The sequence below is a fragment of the Colobus angolensis genome, unplaced genomic scaffold (assembly GCF_000951035.1).
Source record: "Colobus angolensis palliatus isolate OR3802 unplaced genomic scaffold, Cang.pa_1.0 Scaffold70, whole genome shotgun sequence".
In the NCBI taxonomy this organism is placed as follows: Eukaryota; Metazoa; Chordata; class Mammalia; order Primates; family Cercopithecidae; genus Colobus; species Colobus angolensis.
Genome location: NW_012120710.1, coordinates 5,658,395 through 5,684,580, shown reverse-complemented (window position 1 = coordinate 5,684,580; position 26,186 = coordinate 5,658,395). Strand labels below are relative to the sequence as shown.

The 26,186-nt window shown below is 37.2% G+C and overlaps 1 protein-coding gene across 1 annotated transcript; it reads right to left on the bottom strand.

Moving 5' to 3' along the window:
- Window positions 1-2,390: 2,390 nt before the first annotated feature.
- EREG (epiregulin) lies at window positions 2,391-21,651 on the bottom strand. The gene is made up of 5 exons (XM_011927173.1): window positions 21,427-21,651; window positions 7,443-7,529; window positions 5,872-5,995; window positions 4,553-4,702; window positions 2,391-2,623 (listed from the first exon to the last, which is right to left on the bottom strand). The coding sequence occupies exons 1-5, from the start codon at window positions 21,491-21,493 to the stop codon at window positions 2,542-2,544; spliced, it is 510 nt and encodes a 169-aa protein (XP_011782563.1). The 5' UTR covers window positions 21,494-21,651; the 3' UTR covers window positions 2,391-2,541.
- Window positions 21,652-26,186: the final 4,535 nt, after the last annotated feature.

Below are 26,186 nucleotides of genomic sequence, written 5' to 3'. Positions count from 1 at the left end.
TCTTTGAGACAGCCAAGATCACTGAAAATAGGCAGACTGTCTTCACATCTAATAAGTGTTAATAAATACAGTTGTACCTTGGTATCCACAGGGGACTGATTCCTAAATCGTCCCCCTGCACATACTAAAATCGGGCACAGATGTTCAACTCACTTATACAAAATGGCATAGTGTTTGCATATAACCTATTCACATCCTCCTGTATACTTAAATCATCTTTACATTACTTATAATACCTAATGTAAATGCTATGTGCGGTGGCTCACGCCTATAATCCCAGCACTTTGGGAGGCTGTGGCAGGTGGATCATGAGGTCAGGAGATTGAGACCATCCTGGCCAACATGGTGAAACCCCGTCTCTACCAAGCATACAAAAATTAGCCGGGCATGGTGGCGTGCACCTGTAGACCCAGCTACTCAGGAGGCTGAGGCAGGAGGATCGCTTGAACCCAGGAGGTGGAGGTTGCAGTGAGCCAAGATTGTGCAACTGCACTCCAGTCTGGGTGACAGAGCAAGACTCTATCTCAAAAAAAAAAATAAATAAATAAATAAAAATTTAAAAAAATAAAAAGTAAATAGTTGTTATAATGTATTGGTTTTTTGTTGTATTATTTTTTAAGTATTTTCCATCCTTGGTTGGTTGAATCCACAGATGTGGAACTAACCACAGAGGGCCAAATGTAAGTAGAGTATTTAAAATGTGTTCTTACATACTTTGACTTCAGCTATATTAAACAGGAAACAGAAATAACTTTTTAGATCAATTGATTTTTCTTTTCTCTTGTTTTTAAGTTTTATATAAATGGTTAATAGAGCAATAAATGACTGCAGTTCTATGATCCATTAAGGTCATGTATACATACATGTTTGTATATGAATATACATACAATATGTATGTGAATATATGTATTTACTTGTTTTTGTCTGTTTATTTTCCTAATAGTAAGGGCAGGGCCAGGACTTTAGATGACTTTAGTCGTGTGATTGTACCAGGGTATATAACGCATGGATACACATGGAGACAAGTCCTGGCATCTGGTGCTCCAGAGGTCAGCCATGGCTTCATTGCCGTAGCACATGCCAGGATAAAAGCGGAGGAAGAACAGATCCTCCCTGACCTGGTATGTGATCCAGGGAGACTCTACTCAAAGGTTTAGCATTCCATGAAGCAGCCTCCCATAAAATCCAAAGGTGGTGGCAGCAGTGGCTCCTTATGCAATAGCCCAAAAATACTCCTATTAGCTCACTGAGACCTATGGGCTCAGAGTGCAGAAGAAATCTTTGTCTCTTCCAAAAAATAAACAAATGTCAGAAAAATGACCCCGAGTTTTCACCTCAGCCTCCACAGGAAGGTGTGTTTAGGTTTCTACATTTTAAACGCTTTCAATTGAGATTTTCATTTGGAAAAATACACTATATCAATTTTTAAGTTTTTTCCCATTTCCTATGTCCACATACAACTTTAAATACATAACTTTACATTCTAGAAGAAGCCATTTCCTTAGCTGTTTTAAAGTTAAAACTTTCTTGAATAAAAGACAACATGTCTTAAGACAACATGTAGAATTATTGTTTTCATATATTTTAAAATAATAATTAGTCCATCAAATTTTGGACTGTGATTTAATGTTAGAATTCAGCAAAGTACCTATAAAAAGAAATATCCTAAAAAGAAGCACAAATTTAGGCTTCAAGTGTGGACTTTCTTCTAATTGTCTGTTGAGCAATAATTACCTCACACAAATGTTGTAATATACAAAAAAAGGACCATTGTGAAGCTATGAAATGCCCACTACTTAAATAAAATATTACAGAAAATTGTTGTTCAATTCATTTTACATAGGCAGAATCTGGTAGATGAGTGACTAGTACATGTAGGAGTCGTGAACTGGCATAGGGAACGGTCCACTGCCCCTCATACAACAGTTATAGCTGAGACCTGAGTGAAGAGACCATAGAGTCCCCCAGAGTTAGCTTGTTTCAAATGTGTAGCATTTAACACGGGACCTATATTTGCTTTTCCCAAATTCCAATTGCATTACTGTTTTAATATGTGACACCATGGTGCCAACTAACATATCAAACCCTGGTACAGTCAAACCAATTATCATTGATTTGAGTAGAAAAAAATACTTACTAAATTGATTTGACTATATATGTAGGCTTACAGAAATCTGTCATTTGCTAACAATTCTTGAGCTATGACCTGGGAATTGCTTACTTCTAAGCAATGTGCACCAGGCATATAAACTTTGAAGCTTTCAATGAAGCATTTAGCTCAGGAAATTACTTTTATAAAAATATCAATTTTCTTTTGATATTAAATATTTTCTGCACATTATACATTAGCAAATAGTCTGTCAAAAATAGAACAAAAATAAAAACATTTTTCAAGTATATTAAAATACAGTGTTATTGACCTAACACTTGACCCAACATAAATATTATTAACAAAGTGGGAATATTAATATTAACCAGGCACACTGTTATCCCTGCCATATCCCTGTCAAACTTGTTATCCATAAGTTTTGATAGCGTCATTCAGACTTGCGGCAACTCTGGATCCCCTGAGGTAACTCTCTCATATTCCTTCTTTGGTTCTTTACTTTTTCGATTCCTGTACCTGGAAATATTCACAAACGAAACTGTTAGCACTACAGTTAACAGTAAAGGAAAAAGTGTGTCATATATGGACTCCAAAGGCACATTAGCATAGTGTTTCCAAAATGACAAAGTTGAACAGATTTAGGCTGGATAAGGTTAAAAAAAAAAAAAGAGGGATGAAGAGGTGGTGTGCTGTAGTCAAACAATTTTGGAATGACATGATAAAACACACTTAAAGAGTTTCTCCAAGTCTTTAACGTGATCATGAATATTGTGAAATTCCAAGAGGAGTGTGACCACATTTAAGTCTGAGTTTTAGGTTTTCTTTTTCTGTCTCTCTTTCTTTCTTTTTCCTTCCTGTCTTCTAAGGAATGAATATTTACAAATCATGCTAGATTAATACACTCTTCCATCACATTGATATAATGCTATCACTAATCAAAATAAAAATAATATTTATTAGGCATTAATTTGGTGACCTACAATTTTGTAAGTGCTATATATGCACTATTTATTTTACCTTCACATTTGCTGTTACCATCCTCATCTTACAGATGAAGAAAGTGAAATACAAATGGGTTATATATAACGTGCCCAAGGTCTCATAACTAAGATTCATAGATTTGTCATAATTGAGAATCTTCTTTCATTTATTAAGTAAGCTATTTTCCTAATATTTTTGAGTCTATTTTGTCCCTGTTTTGGAAATGAGACATGTAGCTTTGAGGAAACCACATCATGTCTATGTTTACTGGAAGAATATGAATTAAAAAGAATTTTTTCTTAACTCTGGCATTTGTCAACTGTATGAGCTGGGATATGTGAATGAACCTCTCTAAGCCTCAGTGCACCATCTATAAAGGGAAGGATTGTGGTCAAAGATTTTCAGACATATTTCAGTTTTAATAGTATTTAGTTCTGTCATGGCAACTTATTAGGAAGGCATTATTATTTGATGGATACTTAAAATCAAATACGGACAAAATAAATTTAATATTAAGAAAGTAGCACACTTTCAGACCTTCCAAATTGGAAGTGCTCTACTTTCACAGAAAAATAAAAACTTAAATTCACCTTAAGTAATTTGAACCTGCTTCAAAATATGTTTCATGGAGACATTTTAAAGGGAACTGCTATTAATTAATCCACGCTGTCCCCATCCTTTGCTCCTAACCCTGAAAAAAAAACCTGCCAAACCATACTTTAATGTTCACTTTCTATTTTTTCTGTTTTCAGCTTGTGACAATAATGCACATGAGGATGGGGTACGGCTGTTTTGGGGGACTAGCACAAACTCTTTTTTAACAACCGTTTTTTATAATTCTCTAGAAATAGTTCCACCAGTCTGCCTTAAACGGTACGATAACCCAAGCTTCTAAGGTTACTAATTTACAAGGCTGTTTTTATAAAAGAAAAAAGGTGACTTGATGAATTAAATTCAGGTAGTTAACTACAACAGTAGCACCTTTCCTATGATTTACTTTCACATGAAATATTATATTACACACTAAAAGCAGTCACCCTGTAACTAATGTAGGATAAAAATTTCTGTCCATATTTTATAAAGAAAGGAATTGATACTCTCAATTTGACTTATGTAAGCTCACACAGGTAATAAGTACCAGAGCTGATAATAAAGTTCAATCCAGATGTTCTGCAGCAAAAACATTGTTTTAAAAAAACAATTTCAAGTTATTTCAGATTCAGGGGTACATGTGCAGGTTTCTTAACAGGGTATATCATATGATGCTGAGATTTGGGGTACAATTGATCCGATCTCTCAGGTATTGGGCATAATACTTAACAGTTTCTCAACTCTTGTAAATATCATTTGTACAGGTTTGATCTTAGCTCTCTAATACTTTATCCATATTTTTACCCAGTTTATAGGTCTGCATTACATAAAAATAATTTATAAAAGCAGAGTATATAAAACACGCTGACTTACCATCTGCAGAAATAATATGTGGAACCGACAACTATGATAAGAAACAAAATAATAAGAATCACGGTCAAAGCCACATATTCTTTGCTTAAAGGTTGGTGGACGGTTAAATAGAAGTGTTCACATCGGACACCAGTATAACCCACTTCACACCTTAAGGAAAATACAGAAGAAAGAAAGATCAGTTATTTCAAAAGAAAATCATGGTTATGAATTAGTTTTATAAGGACTAACATCACACTGTGATTCAAGAAATCAACAAAATGTGCTAAGGTTGTAAAGAGGATTTCAAAGAGTTAGATCAGTCATGATCAAAGGGCTCCACACAGCTCTTGCACTAAACTGTGGTATTAAAACAACGGCTATGTTCAGCTGTCACGGTGGCTGACAGTCTGCAGTGGTGTTTTGTAAGTTGTATAGGTTTGAGATGCCTTTTGTCTAAATCAGTGGAATCAATTCTTTGTTTGTTTGTTTGTTTTGAGATGGAGTCTCACTCTGTTGCCCAGGTTGGATTGCAGTGGCGTGATCTCTCGGCTCACTGCAACTCTGCTTCCCAGGTTCAAGCATTTCTCCTGTCTCAGCCTCCTGAGTAGTTGGGATTACAGGCGTGCGCCACCACGCCTGGCTAATTTTTGTATTTTTAGTAGAGGCAGGGTTTCACCGTGTTGGCCAGGCTGGTCAGGAACTCCTGACCTCAAGTGATCTGCCTGCCTCAGCCTCCCAACGTCTTGGGGTTACGGGGATGAGCCACTGCGCCTGGCCTGGAATCAATTCTTAAAACAACACCTGATACAGAAGTTGAAGGAAAAGATCCAAAGCAGAAAGACACCATCTTGGTAAGTGTGAGAAGCATCAGAAGCCCACCCAGCTTTGCATCTCTGAGATTTGTGTGCAATTTAAAAGCTACTATTTATTACCTAATTTTTAAAAACTCGGAAAGGTTCTAATAATATATATACTGCATTTAACAGCCCATGGGAATATGGGGTAATTTCAATGTATAAAAATAGAAATAAAAAGAGTAAAACTGCATTTGTTTATCACATGTTCTCACTTTCAAGTAGGGGCTAAATAATGTGTACACATGGTCATAGAGAGTGGAGTGATAGACTATGGAGACTTCAAAAGGTAGAAGAGTTTTAGGGGGGTTAAAGGATGAAAAGTTGCCTAATGGGTTCTATGCACACTATTCGAGGGGTGGGTACTCTAAAAGCTCAGACTTCACCACTACTGAATATATCCACTAATGAATCTGCACTCGTACACCTAAATCTATAAAACAAAATTTTACAAACTGTATTTGTTTATTTCTGACATATTACCTGCAGTAATTTTGACTCATGTCCACCAGGTAGATGCACTGTCCATGCAAACAGTAGCCATTCATGTCAGAGTTACACTTTGTTATTGACACTTGAGCCACACGTGGATTGTCTTCTGTCTGAACTGTAAAAGAAGTGGAAAGTTGAATATATTCTGTAGCCTGTATGGAAGAATTTCTCACTCTTTCATAACAGTAACCACTGAGCTGCTTCAACAAAACAGGTCAGAGGCCAATCAGTCGAGGAGAATTTTGAGAAGTAGGAAGTCACTCTAGTTGTCACACCCCCTAGACCAATCAATAAACACTTGAATACAAAGGAGAATGTCCAACAGACTAAACAAAAGAAGATAACATGCGAGGATTTCATTCTCAGAAGACAACCTTTAAGGGTAGAAAAGGCAAATTTAACACACACTTGTCATTATTCTCCAAGTGGGTGTTATTCACTTCTTCAAGCAAAATGTGTCTAATTTTTCTCAAGTCCCAAAACATTTCTGAAATCTATTACTCCCCAAAGCCGTTGCAAGCTCATATCATTAATTAATTCAAAGAAACTTAATTCTACAGTGGATTTTTCATCAGTAAGGCTGGCTTTGGTGTATGTTCTCAAGTTGTTGAGGTTACCATTAATGAATTAACCAGTCTCTCAATATCTCTACTGATGAGGCCTGAATCCAAACTAGACAAACCCTGAGTGAGAAAGGCCTGTCAGGCAAATACAACAACGAAAATAGGAGCCTCTGTGTGAAATTCATTTTAGACAGTTTTAGATACCAGAATGTGAAAGATGCTTATAAAATCATTTTTAAAATAGCAACTTGATTGTAATACTCTTGCCCAAATAACCAAAGAAGGAAAAAAAAAAAGGTGATGGGGGGAGGCTGACTGAACCTCCAGGGAACCTAATGGTGAGGGACAAAAGATAAAGTTGTTATGGAAAATATCCTGCTTTCTCAAAATAACTCAGTTATCTTGATTCTATAGCTCAGACTGAAGATAAAGCTGATCCCCCTTGGACTATATCTGGAGTCCACAATCCTCGAGGGAAAAAACTGTATTATTTTTGTATCTCTATGCCTTAGCACAGTGTTTGGTGCATACTAAGTACTGGATAAATGTTTTCTGAATAAATACTGTGCCTAGAAAGAAAGGACCATCATTTGTTCTTCTTACAAAGAGAGAGAGAGGGATAGAAAGAGAGATAGAGAACCTACTCTGTACGAAGTTTTCCTGGTTTGCTGTTTTGCCTGGAATCCAGTCAGTGTGGTCTCTGAGAATGTTTTGCAGTAAAGAGCCAGGAGACCGCCAAAGGGAATGCAATTTGTTGTTTTGTTGTTCCCTATCTCTTCACAATCAAATCTGTGTATAGAATTTGTCTGGTCCGTCTCCTACCAGTTATTCCTTTATATAATTTTTTCAGAACATTAGTTTATAAGGTGGTTTAAAAAGTAATATAGCAGCTATTCCTACCCTTTTCTTTTTATTATCACATACTTATGGTCTTTGAGTTTATACTTCTGTTTAAAAATGTGTATTCCCTTGATGCCACATTGACAAACTTGGGCTTACCTAAAGCTGTGCAGTTATCACTGGACTCTCCTGGGATACATGATGGAATCACAGTTGTACTGAGGACTGCCTGTAGAAGATGGAAACCTATTTATGAAGAAAAATCAAATATATAATTAATGTGTTAAGGAAAGAAATCTTGATCAAATTTCTACATAACTGCAGTACTTATAGAGTTTTGTTTCATGGATTTGGTCCATCAAAACCATAAAACGAAATAATTCATGGAAACAGGCATATAACAGAAAATACAAACACCCCCAGCTATTCTGTGGAAGGATAAAAGCCTTGGCATTACATTCATGGTTACAGATTTGATCTGCTCTAAATATTTCACAATAACATTTTCAAAGATTTGATTTTGAAGTTTGATTTCCTAAGATGCACATCAGTTGGAGAATTTCCACTATTTTATTCCACCGTGTGCTCCAAATTAGACCCCATCACAAAACAAAAAGGCTCTAAATAAAAAATCAGTTTCCACTTATGGTAACAAGAAACTCAACCTAAGAAACATTCTTATTGATTTATGTACCTAAGTTACTCTTTGCATTCCATTACACATGAATATAGATTTTAATTAACACAATGCAAGCTAGGTAAAATCAGAATATATATTGTCTAATATGAGGAGGAACAGGCACACCAAATGAACCATACTGAGCCCTAGAATCCAGTTTCTGTCAGCATAGGAAGAGTTTGAATCAGCTGTTTCATCATGTGTATTTAGTGAAAAGATAAAATATTGGAACATAGATATCAGAATGACTCAAGTAGTTTCTGAATTGTATAGGAAGCATCATAAGAAGAACCCTGTTAATTGCACACATGTTTACTTAAGAGCTTTTAGCTGCTTCTGTTTAAGCTTTAGGTATTTGCATTTCAAACACTCTTTCCAATTTATTTGAGTAACTGTCATATAGTAAATACTAACGGTGGTAGTAGTAGTAGTAGCAGCAGCAATTAAGCTCCACTAAATTAATTAATGTCTTCAGCTTGCAATTGCTTTGGGAAATAACGAATTTTAGAACTGAGATTTGAAAAAAATTAGACATATTTTGTTTGAAGAAGTGAATAATACCTACTGTGGGGGATAATGGACATGCGTGTTAAGCTTGCTTTTTCTACACCCTAAAGGTTGTCTTTTGAGAAAAAATACCTCCCATGTTATTTTGTTTAGTCGGCTGGACATTTTCGTTTGTATTCAGGTGTTCATTGGCCTAGGGTGCGTGATAAAAAGAATGACTTCCTACTCCTGAAAATTCTCCTTGACTGATTGGCAGCTAGGTAAAGGTAATCTGGGTAAAATCAGAATATATCCTATCTAATATGAGAAGAAATAGGCATGCCAGATGAATCACATTGAGAATCCAGTTTCTGTAAGCACAGGAAGAGTTTGAATCAACTTGTTTCGTTGAAGTAGCTAAGTAAGTGGTAACTGTTATGAAAGGATGATTAATGCCTCCATAAAGGCAACAAAATATATTCAACTTTCCACTTCTTTCACAGTTCAGACAGAGGACGATCCATCTCTTGAACATGTACTATGTACCAGTGATATGGTTTGGCTCTGTGCCCACCCAAATCTCATCTCGAATTTCAATCCCCATGTGTTGAGAGAGGGACCTGTAGGGAGGGAGGTGATTGAATCAACGCGGGTGGTTTCCTGCATGCTGTTCTCATGATAGTGAGTGAGTTCTCGTGAGATCTGAGGGTTTTAAAAGTGTTTGGAAGTTCCTCCTTCCCGCCTCTCTCTCCTACCGCCTTGTGAAAAAGGTGCTTGCTTCCCCTTCGCCTTCGGCCATGATTGTACGTTTCCTGAGACTTCCCCAGCCATACAGAACTGTGAGTCAATTAAAGTTCTTTCCTTTATAAATTACCCAGTCTCAGGGAAGTTCTTTAAAGTACTGTGAAAACAAACTAATACAACAGGGTATGGTCCTATTCACCTTATCTCTATTATACTATTTAGTCCTCTCAGTGCCAATTTGAGGAAGATACTATTATTATCCCCATTAGAGAAAACTAAGGCATATACAGTTTAAATAACTTTTCCCAAGGATACATATTGTTAAATGGGCCACTTTATAGAATTTGGAAATAGGCAATAATACTAGAGTATAATGGACATCACAGAGAACAAATTATGGTAGCTGTAATTGAAGTAGAGTATTTAACCCAACATAGAGACCACAAAGTATGGCGGAAGGCAGCCTTGTGAGGAAAACTTGAGCTACGTGATCTTGAAAAAGTTAATTTACTTTTCTGCAGTCTTGTGAGGAAAACTTGAGCTACGTGATCTTGAAAACATTAAAAAGAGTTTAATGTTTATCTAAGTTTTCCTATCTTATAGATTTTGGGGAAGAAAACAGTGAAATAAACTAATTTTTTTTGTTTTTTTCCTGAAATGGCTGACATATCCCTAAATATTTGTTCCTTGACTCGCAACTTCTAGCCCCTGGTATTAGCAGTGTATGCAGACAGTGCCCTCTACTGGTTTATAACAAGTTTGTACATCTCTGTAATTTGGTACTGTAAAGAAAAATTTAATTCATGTAATACAGGAATTTTATTTTTTCTCAGTTAGGGAAGGCTTGTATCTGTTAAGCCGATTGTATATTTTTGGGTTCTGAAAACTAAATTACACGTCGGCATCAGCATCATAATGTGTAACTTCATATATCAAATTTCACACAATTCTGTGAAGTAGTTATTAGTCTCAAATACCCTCAGTGCATTTAAATTAAATATCTTGTCTAAGATCACTTATGACCACAGAAGAGTTACGAATTTATCTTTTGACATCAAATCTCCTATTCTTCAATGATTTGAAAATTCTGTTGTTTTTAAAGATTCAGAATGATCCCCTCCCGACTCTATGTTTTTCTACAATATACATGCTGCTTCAATTGCTCTTACGGAACCACACAAAAATATATTTTTATTGAATGACAAAGAAATAGCTAAAGCTTAGATTTCATTGTCAGTTGAACCGAGCTGAAAAGTATTTCACTAAGCTTTTTATCGAGGATAAGTTAGATTCTCATTCAAGTCAATTTTATTTTAAATCCCAATAATAATTTCACCATACTTTCACTACTGAAGAATTAAATCCTTTAACTAACACAGTTTCCTCAATACAAATTGGAGCTTTAGTTGCACGTGCTTACATCCTTAACATTCCTGTTCCTGCATATTTCTTCAACTGAGGAAAGTTTTGGAGGAGACATTACCAATTCTCCCTCTAGGAAAATGCTAGCCAGGGGGAAAAAAATGCACATTTGAAGCTAGTTTCTCTATCCTTTGCATAAACTGAAGCCTAACCTTTTCTGCTTGGAATTGCCTCCAATTGCAACCTGCAACTATTATAGAATCCAACTTACTTTGGAGTGTTGCTGTTAGTCTTCTTTTTTTAAGATTTTTAGTAGTTGTTAGTTTTTCCACCGCTGGAAACTTTGTTCCAGTTGTTCAGGCCACAGGTGAAATATTTGTCTTTCTTAATTAAAGAATGTTCAGCTCAGGGTGTGCCTCCACAAAAACTGGGCTTTCCTTACTTGTGACGCTCCCTTGGACACAGTCCATCGCTCAGGATAGTTTCTGTGAGACTTGCTGCATTAATCCTACAGCAGGATATTTTACAGGTGGAATCATATATGATTTTAAATGTTCTTTTCAAATTAAAGTGTATAAAGGCCATTCTATCATGGATGGATGTGGCCAATAAAACAGCAAAATTAATTCTAAGTCATGTCCATCTGCACAGCACTATTGCTTTAAAACAGCAGTTCTCAAATGTTCCTGCAATATGCCTCTGCTCCCAAACACTTGCAAACTAGGGTAGAAGAGTGAATGTGATACAATGAATTAAAAATCTATCTCCAGAGAAATATTATATCCACTATGCGGTTACCCTTAAGAATCGCTAGTCATTATTTTAATGAGTCATACAGGGAGGGAATAAATGCTAAAGTCATATGCATATATTTCCTTAATGTCAGGTTTTTCATGACCTTAGTGTTGTTTGAACATAATTTCTGTATGATTGGACCTCAAATATTATATTTGGCATTTTCATTCTTGACAGTAGATTCTTGGTAAGCAAATAATTCGCTACGATACTAAAGATTTTAGATAGTGTCTGTGTCAAAAAAACACATCTGGTGGCATTTCTGGTCTGGTGGCATTGGTAACTAAGATACAGAGGAATTTCTTGCCAAGTGATGTAACACAGATGATCTGTAAACTCAAAATTGGCAGTTGGCGCTTCTTTTACAATACAGCTACAAAAATGGGAATGCATTCAGAGGTCATTATTTCTATCAAATTTCCAAATGGGTTTTAGGAATGTGAAGCTCAGCTATATATCTCTCTACCTTCATTTTTCAGGTTATGTTTCAGTGAAATCTCAGATGTGCCAGCAGGAAGTGGTGCCAGTGACTCAGAGGATACAAATCACCTCTTCCCTGTGAGTCAGGGCCAAGCCTACACCCTTACACAATATTGGGGGCCACGCGTGGGAGAGGTTGAGTGCCATCACAGGAATGGCAATAGCAGTAAATGTCGTGGGCCCTGGAGCACTACGAAGTGGTTGCCCAACAGTCAGACAAAATGCCAGATGTAGAAAATGCACTTCCTATTGCATATGGTTTCTTTTGACCTTGCTTCCTTTTCATTTATATTTACTTTGTTTTTTGAGGCTGTTGCTCATTTGCCCAGATTGGAGTGCAGTGGTGCCATCACAGCTCACTGAAGCCTCGAACTCCTAGGCTCAAGTGATCCTCCCATGTCGGCCTCCAAAAATGCTAGGATTACAGGCTTGAGCCACTGTGCCTGGATTGACCTTGCTTCCTAAGGACCACACTGAGGGCTCATCCAGAAGGAGGGCAGTACAGAAGAGGCTAGGATTTGGTGACTGGATGATCAAAGCCAAGTCAGCAAAATCAGTTGCAAATCTTAGGGTGAAATGACTTTTCTGGAAAACAATCAAGAAAATTAAAATGATCCAAATTAAAATCAGATAGGTTACAGAATAAAAGAAATGCATCTCCTTTTCCTAATTTAAACTTTTAGGCTATTTAGACCAGAAAAGCAAACTTGTGCTGGGTCATAGCATTTGTCCAGCCCAAACACATAGCAAAATCCTCTTTGTTCACACTTTTGCTGTGATCACATGCCAGCCTGCTCAGACTGTTCATTTTCTACCATCTTCCATGGCTGTCTGTGATTTTAGAATTTGTCTATAACATAACAGGCTTGTTGGGTCTTGTGTGCTTTTAAGGAGTGAATATGCCTTCGCTGTTTCTGGATGTCTTTTTGTTTTAAATTAAATTCCACTATTTGATAAACTCTTGCTTCACCTTGGTCAAAATAACTCTAAAACTCATTATCACATCAGATACTGAAAAGACTTACTGTCAGCACCTTCTAGTTTTCAGAGAGTATATATATACACACACATACACACATATATACACACATATATATAAATCTATAGAAAACTAGCCTTGCCTTCTGCCAGTAATAATTCTATTCCTATATATTTTAATGTTTGCTTTGCAACTACACTTCATTAAGACCTAAGTGTAAAAACTGTTTATAGTAATTCGAGATAAAACATATGAAACCCAAGGTTAATATAACAGGTTAAAAACAAGTAATTATTTTAATTTTGAGTTTTGAAAAATAGCCATAGAATCTTCCTTGTCAAGTAGCAAAAATATTAATATGCCATGTGTTTCTAGTCATAAGCATTAAGTTATACTCTCCAATTTAGGTAGTCATTTCTAAATCATACTTCAAATGCTAATATATTTCACTTACATATTATCATACAATGCTATACTTAAAGCTAGTCAAATAATCAGTGAGTCAACATATAAGGGAATTATCTATTTTACCCTAAATATGAATTTAAAGATGTATATCTTGTTCATAATGGAAGTATTTCCAGAATGCAGGAGAATACATACCAACCCTTGTGTAAAGAGTACAACCCAGCACTTTGGGAGGCCAAGGCTGGTGGATCACGAGGTCAAGAGATCGAGACTACCCTGGTCAACATGGTGAAACCAAAATACAAAAAAAAAATTAGCCAGTCATGGTGGTGGGCACCTGTAGTCCCAGCTACTCAGGAGGCTGAGGCAGGAGAAGGACATGAACCCGGGAAGCAGAGGTTGTAGTGAGCTGAGATCGCACCACTGCACTCCAGCCTGGTGACAGAGCAAGACTCTGTTTCCAAAAAAAAAAAAAAGTCTTTTCAAATTATCTGAGTGTTTTGAATTTTGTGACTAAAATCTCTAAAGGTGGGACCTGCTTCCCCTAAAAACCAAACCTTCATATATAGAGTATTATTTCAAATTTTCTGTTGGAAACATATTTTTTTTCCTCAAGACAATCTTACATAAAAAGAGTTTTTTTATAACCTTTCTACCTTGACTCCCTTCCATCTGGCTTCTCGCTTCTACTCTTATAAATCCAATTTAAATTATTCTTACATTATTACTCCAAAAGAAAACTCTCCTAAAGGAGCAACAGTTTGGACTATAAGTGTCTGCGATTTCCCTTATTTTCATTATGGCCACATTGTAGCATGAAGCTTGGATATTTAATGGCATTTTGAGAAACATATTGACTACATTGTTTTCTCTGTAGATGCCTATGGCCAAACATGAATCTACAAGGATAAAGTTTTAACCAGTGAGCACACACAAAAAAAGAGAAAGGGAATACATTAAAGATGATTTCAAAAGACTCGAAGTTAATTACTTTTTATTCAGAGAACCGACATAATACAACTCACACACTGGAGGCTGCTAAGGAATTCTACTTTCAGATCATAGAGCGTATGAAAATATAGTTTGAGTTGACATTGGCGACCTTGACTTCAGTGAGAGCCACATATGCCTCCATAGCATGATAGCCAGGTGGGATGGGCTTAGTTACAATCCAATAATCAAAAAGGAGGACAGCTTACCCCATCCTTGCTTTTAGTAACTACATTTGTCAAATAATATTTACTCAATACATATATATTGAGCGTTGTCTACATGTAAGATATTGAACAAAATACTGGAAAGAAAATTGGTACAAAAGACATTGTTCTTGCCTTAAATAGACTGAAAGGAGTTGGACACCTAAGGGTGGTAAGGAAAGGAGAGAATTTATAGATGATGCGAAGTTTTTAGTCAGAAAAGAAAACAGAGAATGCTGCCATTAAAAAAGGAGGAGACATAGGTAGGACAGTAGACTTTTGGTGGCGTTTGGACATGAAGGCATGAAGAGAGTGAACACATTTGAGTTTAATTTTTTTTTTTTTTTTTTTTTTTTTGAGGCGGAGTCTCGCTCTGTCGCCCGGACTGGAGTGCAGTGGCCGGATCTCAGCTCACTGCAAGCTCCGCCTCCCGGGTTCACGCCATTCTCCTGCCTCAGCCTCCGGAGTAGCTGGGACTACAGGCGCCCGCCACCTTGCCCGGCTAGCTTTTTGTATTTTTAGTAGAGACGGGGTTTCACCGTGTTAGCCAGGATGGTCTCGATCTCCTGACCTTGTGATCCGCCCGTCTCGGCCTCCCAAAGTGCTGGGATTACAGGCTTGAGCCACCGCGCCCGGCCGAGTTTAATGTTTATCTGTAGGTATTGCCTATTTATATTTCCGAGGTTATTGGGAAGGAATAAGAATGTATTTGGTGATTAGGAGAAGTCTATTTGAAAGTCATATGAGGAGATACTACCTTTAAAGGAATGGAAGTCATTTAAATGTTCTAAGGAAAATAGTATAGAATGGAAAATAACAGACCTTTGAGAAACAGGTAGTAGAGAGCAGACAGAAGTGGCCAAGAAAAGAGAAAAAGAAATTAGAGAAAAAAGAAAATTAAGTGTGCCGAGAGCTAAGAGAGTAGAGTTGTAAAAGGAGGTAGAGGGTGGTTATCAAAGGAATAATCAGAGAAAGTATTCATGATTCCATCGTAAATAAGACTCATCATTATTAGATGTGAATGGTGCTAAAATCAGCAATAAATATTGCCAAGCTGATTTTTTAAACATGAGAATGGGCTTTGTATTTGTATCCAGATTATCATTAAAATTAATTATGTCTTGGTAACTCAAGCACTAATTGTCCAAACTGTGAATTATGGGTGGCAATGTGTAACAGTAATAAAAAAAAAAAGTATAATTTTAAGTTATCGGTTCTCAACTGGGAGCAAAATTGCCAACCAGGATTGGCCAAATTGTATCCCTGGTTGGCAAAATTGCTCTTGGGAACCATTGCCACCATATGGTAATGTCTGGAGACTATGTTGGTTGTCACAACGAGGGGAGGCTACTGACATCTAGTGGGTGGAGACCAGGGTTGCTGCTAAACACCCTGCAACACATAGGACAGCGCCTTTGCAACAAAGAATTATTTCGTCCCTAATGTCAACTGAGACAAGGTTGAAAAACCCTGCATTAGTCTCATGAGAAATGGAATCCAGTTCTAGCTCACATACTTATTTTGTTTCCCCGCAACTGAGTTTCCTTATCTCTGAAAACAGAGAACAAGGAGTGAGGTGGAGTAGAGGGTGAAATGAAGTTTGGATTAGATTTCTCTAAGGTTTCTTTAATTACTAAAACAATGCTTCTCTTTCTGCCACTGGGAGTCAATCACTGCCACTTTATTCAGTCATATCATGGCTCGGTAACCCCTCTCTCTTCCTCTCTTCCTCTCTCTCTCTCTCTCTCTCACACACACACACAAATATCTTCAGTTAATACAGACTATAATAAGAGATAAAAATGTGAAAGAGAGGGAAGAAAACTTATTAGACTTCATCACAAACAACAACAGAATTGAATTTTCCAAAATTGTGACTTAACCTCAAGATATTTTGCTTCTCAAAATATATTTTTAAAATACTTTTAAATACATTTTTAAAGTACAGCTAATTGAGTCTATAACATAGTGGTGATAACTCCAAATAAAGTATCAATGCAATCATCCATCTAACAAACATTTATTGTGTTTATTATAAGGCCATCACAATAGAAATGATAAAAGATGACTATAGCGCCAGCAAGGAGGGACAGAGTTGTATTATATAGTGTGGCATATACATTATATACATATACATTATATGCCACACTATATAATACAGTTATATAGTGTATTATATAGTTGTATTATGTGGTGTGGACAGGGCCATGGGACAAAAGGAATGGGAAGGTACAATGGAGGAGGGTCAGGGCTTATCAGAGAAGTGCCTAAGGAAGTGACTCCTTTTCCAATCTTCAAGAGTGAGTACTTTCACCAAAAGTAAAGAGTGACTTGAAGGCATCGATAGTAAAGGGTACAGCATATTCAAACCTAAAGCCTTACATGCTGTGTAACTTCTGTTTCCTTATTTGTAAAACGGGAACATTAATAACTTTCTGGGCTAAAAAGGCATCCTAAGAACTAAATGAGGCTTTTTATTGTAAGAAACCATTTTGATGATGACAGCGCTAATTTTAAAAGTGCTTTCTATGAATTCATGTATCATCTTATCCAATAAATCTAGGTACAAGGTTATTGCAGATAACCTTTTTTTGGGGGGGAGAGAAAACTGAGGCTCAGAGATAAATCACTCTTTCTGAAAGTATGAAATAAAAAAAATGGTACATGAAATCTGTGTTTTATACACTATACACTATGCCTCTTAGTTTAAAACTATAAAATTTACATATATAAAGATGTGTGTGTGTGTGCGCACATCAATCACTTTCATGCCTCAAATTTAAAATAGAGGATTTTTAACCTAAGAGATTAAGGTTCAACATTTTTCTTTCTGAATATATCTCCATGGAATACATCCATATGTCTATGGAATACTACTCAGCCATTAAAAGGAATGAAATAATGTCTTTTGCAGCAAATTGGATGGAGCTGGAGGTCATTATTCCAAGTGAAGTAACATAGGAGTGGAAAACCAAAAACCATATGTTCTCACTTATACATAGGAGGTAAACTCTGAGTACACAGAGGCATACAGAGTGATATAATGGACTTTAGAGACTCAGAAGGGAAAGGTGGGCTAGGGATTTAAGAAAATACACATTAGGTACAATGTACACTACTCAGGTGACAGGTGCACTAAAATCTCAGAATTCACCACTGTATAATTCACCTATGTAACAAAAAACCACTTGTACTCCAAATGCTATTGAAATTTTTTGAAAACTAGATGTAGAATAAACATGTATATTAAGAATCTTATGAGATATATTTAAAAATCCATTTTTTTCTGGACATTTATCAAATCATCATATTATAAATAGTATCTTAGTAAGTTAAATCATTACTTTAACCTAGAAGGCCACTCAACCTTTATGTGCCCTATAACTAAACACCTGATCTTATGTAAACTGCATCTCCAGAGGACACTGAGTGTGTCGCATTACTTCATTTTTCCAAAGGTTCCAGAATTGCCATGTCAAGGCAATGGCTGTCAGACTACTCCTCCCTGAGGATCTTTTCTATTACACCACTGGGAAGCGTTCTCATTGTCTCCCAGTGGAATGTTCCCAGCAGCACTTACAGCCATATTAATTAGACGATTTGTATAGGCCTACACTCAAAGTAAAGACTGACAGATGAGGAAACCCCGCCTTAATTTACATTCTCTTTGAAGAGGATTTCTTAGTTGACATTTGCATCTTTCACGTGAACATTAACCAGGAAATGGGAGAATCTTTTGCAAAAATAGACAGAAAACATTCAAATTCAGTTTCTCCAAAGTGACTATATGAGTATTGTTATTTTTTTAAAACCAAGAAAAGACATTTACGTTCTCACAGTTAACCGGAATGGGCTATAGATTCCAAGTTGATCCCTTATCGATGCTATATTCAATTCACAATAATATACAAAGAATACAAGGAATAAAACAGACATAAGTTACCCTCTTTATTGCTTTACTTAATGTAAATCTTGGAAAATATAAAAATAAGGACCCCAGTCAACTGACTTCAACGACTGCTTTATAATAAAAATCATATCTTAGGAACTGTGTTGATTAACAATTATGAACATTAAGTAAAAATTCAACATATTTTAGCACAGCTTAAGAGAATAGTCACGTTTTATTTACCTGATTTTGCACAGAGTCAGAAATCCCATTTGTACATGTGCTGTGCCTATGAGAGGGTCTAAGCCCTGGAGCAGCCCCAGGCTACTCTGGAACTTCTCCATTAGAATCTGCTATGTTTATTATGCTCCTGCTAGCCCTGAGTCTCACTGGCTCTTTCCTCATTATCAAGAGTGACCTGGCCATTTACTATCTCTGAGTCTTTGTAAGGTACTTGACTTCACTGGGCTAATCAGATCTACCTCACGCAGTTATTTTAAGAAGTAAAGGTAATGATGTGTTTAAAGCACCTAATACACAACATGGCTGCCACACAGTAGGCATTTAGTAACTGTTAGTTCTCTTCCTCAACTCCTGGATTAGGGTGCTAGTGCTGAATCAGACACCAAAATTACCCAAGCTGCTCACATGGCAAGACTATGAAGAAGGTAGCGAGGGTACCTGGTCAAAATCCAGACAGGAAAGGCCTGTCATCATGTTTTCTGACAAGATTTGTCATCTCAGATTGTGCCAAGACTCAGGTAACTCATAAACTCTCAGGGTCAACAGAAATGATCCAAGACAAGGCTATTGTCTCATTGAGATTTATGCTTCTCATATTTTCAAAAAAAGAATATTTCTTCTGCTTACTTCTTTCTCATTGATGAAGTAGGACTAAATTGTCTTGGGGATGTCATTCAGGAACATATTCAAAAACCCATGTGGGCATGAAAAAAATGTTTGATGTTAAATAGAAAGCCCCTGGACATAACTGCAGAATTCAAGATAAAAATTTCTCCTCCTCTCTTTAGAAAAATCACAAGATTAAAAAAAGACAATTCTGCTCTAAAATTATAGATTATTTAGAAAAAAAATGTTATCCAGTATTTCAACTCTTTTACTTAATGTTCAGTAGGCCAAACATGCTGGCAAGCCTAAGTGTGAACTCTCTCACTTTGTCACTACTTTTCCATGGGAACTTGGATCACAGTTCCCCAATTTATAAAACAAGAACATCAATATCAAACACGTATAAAATGTAAAAATAACCAAATGATTGTGAGTGGCAATTTAAATCTGCATGTGTTAAGGGTGGAGGCTGGAACTTTATTCCCTAATCATAACTACATATAAATTCTACATAAAGCAGTTATAATACGTATGCTAAAATTTAAAATAAATGTCTCTCTCTTTTTCTGGTGGGAGGAGGACAGGATTTGGGAAAAGAATTTTTAAGAAATCTTTTGTTTGGGGAAAAGAAGGCAGTTTCAGAAATAACATGTGGTCTTGCCAAAATAAGGCTATGGGCTCTGCATAACTGAATAGAGTTTAGAGATATAATACAGAACTTGAAACAGGAACTTTCCTAGTGGCAGAGAAATATCCAAACAAACTGGGAAAACAGAAACTGACCTAACTCATTTGGAAATGGGCTTGGCAGCTGACGAAATAGATGAACTATAATTAAGTAATGCAATAAAGGAGGTAAGCACTTTCATGACAACAAAAACACACACAACACACACACTACGTAGTAACCAGGTTATTCACAGGCTCTTGCTGTCTCAAATTACAATATTCAGTGAAACACCCAGAACAGACATGTGCATTGTTCCGATGCAACCTTACATGTGGGGAAAATAGTAAGTGCTAAGTTCTTCTGACCTCGAGGTTAATTTCTAACTCTAGGAAGACTGTCACCTTTCTAATTTAATTATTTTCAAAACAAAGACAGCAAAGCCACATTGTTTACTGAGAATCTTCTAGCAAGTCTTTCTTAGCTCAGTTTTGGCAGAAATCACATATCTAGTTTCCACTTGTGTTCCTGAACTTAGACTTGTAAGTTTCAACTACGCATAATATGCATTTCATTACATCTCTCAACTCCTGAGATAAGGTGTGTCAAAATAATAATTTAACAGTCACATCCTTCACAGGTAGCGTTAGAGTGTCTGGGGAATTAGCCTCATTCCAACTTCAGGGAGAATATGAGACTAGTGGTAACTTATTTTCTTATTAAGATATTCGTATACGACTTCAAACCCTCAAATTCCTTGAACTGAAGTTTAAGGAATTAGAAATAAGTAACTCTTTTTTTTTTTTAACAGAAAGGCTATTTAGGAAATATTTCCCCTTGAACTAAATAATCTCAAATAGGAAGACTGGCATTAAAATACCCTCAGCCATCTGAGGCTACGGGGTGCAATTAGCAGCAAGTGCAGAGCGCCTGCTCCAGAGGCTGCCTGGGAGGCTGCAGGGGAAAACGGAAGCAGCAGGTGTAGGGGCGAAGGGCGGTGGGAAGCGCCACGACCTGCCCAGGGCCCTTCTGCTCCAGGTATTCTCGACCAGCGTTTTATTTCTCGCGTCTGGAGCTCAGCCAGCTGGCACTGGCGCACACCAGCTCCTCCGGGAAAGCTAAATCAGGCTAGGTTTTAGAAAACTGAGTGCAAGACAGAGGAGGAAAAGCTTCCCCCTCCCCTCGCCCCCGCAAAAAAGTGTCTTACGCTGGTTTCTATTCTCCACTCTCCAACAAAAAGGAGCAAGACATGAAATGTTAACGGTGCGTTCCAGGCCTTTAGACTTCTAGGACTGGCAACTTTTCAAAAGAAAAAAAAAAAGTTTTTTCAACAACTTTTTATTTTGCTTAGTAAGGAGGTATTTCAATCCATGCATAACATATATGCCATTAACTAATTCACCAATAAAAGGCATTTTAACATCGATTCCCAGTCCCCACCCCCAGTCCCACCATAGGGAAAGACAGACTCACAAAACAAGACATAATTTTAAATAGAGCACACTTGAACCTGGAGACAACTCCGTACTTGTCTAATGACAAATGCACAGGAGCCTTCCTTATTTGTCTCCTCTTTGGGGCGGCCGGAAGCCAGAGGGGGAGAACTTACCCAGGCAGAGCAGCAGCGCAGGGACCCTGGCGGCAGAGAGCATCTCCATCCTCCTCCCCGCGAGCATCGACGACAGGCGCGGGCGCTGGGGCTGGGCGGAGGGCGGCTGCGGGGAGCGCACCGGCAGGGCAGGAGCAGACCGGCTCGCGGCAGTGGCTGGAGCGCGGCTGACAGCCTGGAAGGGGCCACACGTTGGCCGTGTCCCTCTGACACAGGAAATCAGGCAAGTGAGCTCAACTGTCCGGTGCTGCGAACTTTATACTAGGGAGCCCCTCCCGGGCCCTAACGGGGTGAGGTCAAGAGTGCCCGGAGTTTCATAATCGGCCCGAGGGAGGACTGACAGGAGGACTATCCGGAAGTCATCCTCCCTCCCTGGAGCACCTGAGAGTAGTGTTTGAGGAATGAAAAAATGTCCTTCCGATTGGTCGGAGACTACTCCCGAAACTTTTCCATCTCCCTCCCGGAGGTGGGGAGCGTGGACCAGATGGGTTGGTTTGCTTTGTGGGGTCACCTGCCCTGTAGTGGGTGGTTTTAGTTGCTCAGGGTGACGGACATAACTTGAATTAGTCCTTTAGCCAAGGCTGGCGTTCCCCGTACATGCCTTTGGAGAGCTGTGTGTGTGACTTACTAACCTCAGTCAGGAAAACTCCGGTACTTGAAGTCTGTCAGTGATTCAGGCGCCCTCCTTGCATTTAAATGCCACCGCCCAGAAAAGCCTTTCCCATCTGTGCCTTCCTTCTGAGACCCCTGCTTCTAATGTGGCTCAGGTATTTATCACCTCAAAGTCTAGTCATTGTGAAGAAAACTCCTGTTTTTTTTTTTTTCCTTCTGTCGTATTTGCCATTTATCAGGCTACTGCTTATGATATGACTTCCTCCTAAATAGTGCCTTAATCCTGTCGCTTTCCTGTACAAAACTTTTCAATGACTTCCCATTGCTTTTTGGACAAGGCCTGCCACAAACGTGAAGCCCACCAGCTCCCACTATTTCCCTAGACAAATTGCCTCACCCCAGCCAAGCTGGAAAACTCTTTAAGCCTTTCCTCACTCCCACTTTCCTGCCTATGTTGATGGAGTCATACTTTGAGGGAATGGCTACTTTTTAAGGGAATTAGTCAAATCCTGCTCAAATTCATGGTTCTCCTCAAGGACCTGGGCTTCTTAGGCTGATGGATCTCTTTTCATTCTGATCTCTTATAGCTTTCGTGGTTTATCTTCTCCCTAGCCTCATAGAATTCTAGACCAGGTACTTTACACCTGGGGAAGCTACTTTGTGTTACTTAACTATTTTGTTTGTAAGTCCTACGTTCAGCTCTGTACTGTGTAAATTGTCTTCCTTTTCACTGCACTCCTCTATAGGACCTAAGAACTGTGTGTCAATTCAGCAGTACATGTAATATACATATTTGTATGTAAATATACATATTTGAATAGAAAATGTAAATATACATGTAAATATACATATTTGAATAGAAAATGGAATCTAATGGATGTTAACTCTTTACCTTTTTATTACTACTTTTTAAAAAATTATTATTACTATTCCTTTTTTCTTTTTTTCTGGCTTTTTTCTCTCTTACTCTAAGGCCCTTTAATGTCCAGAACGCTTTTGTTAGAAACAAGTACTTCACCATGTTATCAGGGGTTAAGATTTAAACTGTCTATGTGAATTCCTGGACAAGTTATTTAATCTGTCTCAATTTCCTCATACGTAAAACAAGGATAATAATAGTATCCAGTGCATAGGAAAATAATGGAAGTGCTTAGTACAGTGCCGAGTACAGTTAGTGCTCACTCAAAATACCTACCATTATATGCAAACGTTGATGCTTAGGATGGTGGTACTTGGTAGTTGGTCAATATTTGTGAGTTAAATGAATCAATGAACAGTAGGATAGAGGTAGGGTGGGTTCCTAAGCCTAGCTTCCGTAGGCATTGAGTGACTTCTCACTTAATAGCTTTTTTTTTTTTTGGAAGAGATGAAATGGAACCAAGGAAGATGATATTAGAAATGGGTTATAGTTTTATGGAGCATTGGTCGGGATCACAAGTTTCATAAATTAGAAAGAGGAAAAGTTACTTTTATGGTTACATAATGGCTTTTGATCTACAAATTGGATCTGGAAAGAAAAAATAGTGCCAGTGTTTTAAGAAATGAAAGCAGAATTCAAATGAATGGAATGTCAACTGGGAGCATTCTGTCAGGTACTTGCAAAGAGTGAGAGGAAGAGTTTTTAATCCTGATTAGTGTCTTGTTTCTTTAAATGTAGTGTTGTGTTTTATGCTGAAAAGAAAGATGGTGGGGATGTGATGGGGAGAATGGGGTCATGCTGATAATAATTGACAGCAGTCACCTCTATGGTATTGATATGTGAAGAGGAATTTTTTCACTCTGTAACTAATGCCTGCAAGCATGAGATATCATCACTGTGAAAAAAATCCTTGTGCTTGTCTCAAAATTTTCCACAGCAATGTGCTCTTCTGTGGGCTGATGTTATATGATGTGAAGAAATCTTTTCTTTATTAGTTCTATGTTTACTCAATTTTCTAGCCATTAGATTTTGAGAATGACTCCACCATGACACATCGGAGGATTTGCACTGCCTCCGCAAAATAGTATTCTTCTTCTTCTTTTTTTTAAATAATTGGGAACAATTTTCATTAATTGTTCATTTAAATACATATACATAGTATGAGGTATAATCATAATTCTTCTTAAAGGCACAAAGCTTATTTAAAGATAGAATGATTTGGGAAGAAACTAACCGGGTCATATAGAATTTTCCAATCAGGAAGTGACTTTAATATGTCAGCAACGTCAGCAATTTCCAGTTTGAGAGGTACTGGGATTCCTTTCCGAGGGGCTGGTAAACCGAATTATCTATAGACTAAAGACACACACATATATATAAATACTATTTTAAACATACATTAAGTCTCTACTGTGATCAGTAACGTGTTCATTTTAAATTGATACTGAATTCATAAAGGCTTTGTGGCATGTGTTTTTAAATTGATATATAAAAAACATATAAGCGCCATTAAATGGGGAAGAAGAGTCTTGCAAAAAATAATCCTTTTAAATTAAAAGGGAGTCCTCTCATGAGAAAAATTAGGAAATCCTAGTCTGGGCACATACACACACAGGCCCTAAACTGATTATCAGTATTAAACTTATTGTAGACTGCACTCAGATGAAGCCGTGGGCCCTACCCATAGAACCAGCATTTAGCAACAGACAAGGACAGAGAACACATTATAATTCTTCCATCTCTTCCTCTTTCCCTCAGATTATTGTTTCTTCTGACTATAACTGGCACTTGTTTATTATGAAATTACTGCTTTTCTAACTTAAAAAACGAGCATAGCTACTTTAGTGAAATAGTTTTTACATAACACAAAATGTTTTCAGTTGTTTTTAGTCCTTAACAAAAACCACTGAGATAAAATGGTATTGGGTTGCCTTTTTGCAATTAAGAACTTGAAAAATTTAGGAACGTGTTCGAGATCAAATTGTTACATTTAATATAAAAAAAGACTTTAAATATGAATTCTGTTCTAGCAGATGCTAATTTTTTGATTGACAGTATACATTTAATTTCATGTTAACCATACAGAATATTTTTAGCAAGCTCCATTTAAATGAAAAATTTATGCCTTTTATGATAATTGTTTTTTTTTTTTGAGACGAAGTTTTGTTCTTGTTGCCCAGATTGGACTGCGATGGCATGATCTCTGCTCACCGCAACCTCCGCCTCCTGGGTTCAAGTGATTCACCTGCCTCAGCCTCCAGAGTAGCTGGGATTACAGGCATGCGCCCCGACACCCAGCTAATTTTGTATTTTTAGTAGAGGCAGAATTTCACCATGTAAGTTAGGCTGGTCTCAAAGTCCTGACCTCAAATGATCCACCTGCCTCAGCATCCCAAAGTGCTGGGATCACAGGCCTGAGCCACCATGCCTGGCCTGTAATAGCATTTTTATAGATATTCGTAGGTACATAGACAGGCACAATTCAGAACCTCAAAAACAATCCAGTTAGAGACAAAATAGAGAAAAGGAAGGAACATATATTGAATGTAGTAATACTCTATTTTGCTTAAATAGCTTTTATTATAGATTTTTTAAAAGTATTTTTCCTCTGGACTAATCCATTATTGAATTGGTTTAAGCACTCAAAAAGAAAAATTCTCTTGTTTTTCTTTCAATTTATAATTAGACGTAGAAGAAAACAAGAACTAAGAAAGTTTTAAAGTTTACTGTTTGTTATTGATTAGCTTGATAATCTGCGAGTTTTTCTGAAATTAAAAATGACTCCAATGCCTTTAAAAATTTATATACCAATTGAATGTTGAGTGACTGAAATGGATGACTGATTAGCCAATAGCTGATTAGATGAGAGGATTCATTAAAATACAATTTATTCTATTTGTAGTTTCATTGAGATTCAAAACTATAGGTGGAAAGGAACACGAAAGTAATGGATAATTGTTCTTAAACCTAAATAAGATATGACAAATAATAAGAATAATAGCAGCATTTCTACATGATACTTATAACTCAGTAAGTGGTTCAAAATATATTTGTTGGCCAGTTGCTGTGGCTCAAGACTATAATCTCAGCAATTTGGGAGGCTGAGGCAGGAGGATTACTTGAGCTCAGGAGTTTGATACTAGCCTGGGAAACATAGTGAGACTTCGTCTCTACAAAAAATGAAAATTAAAAAAAATTAGCCAGGCAAGGTAGCACATGCCTGTAGTCC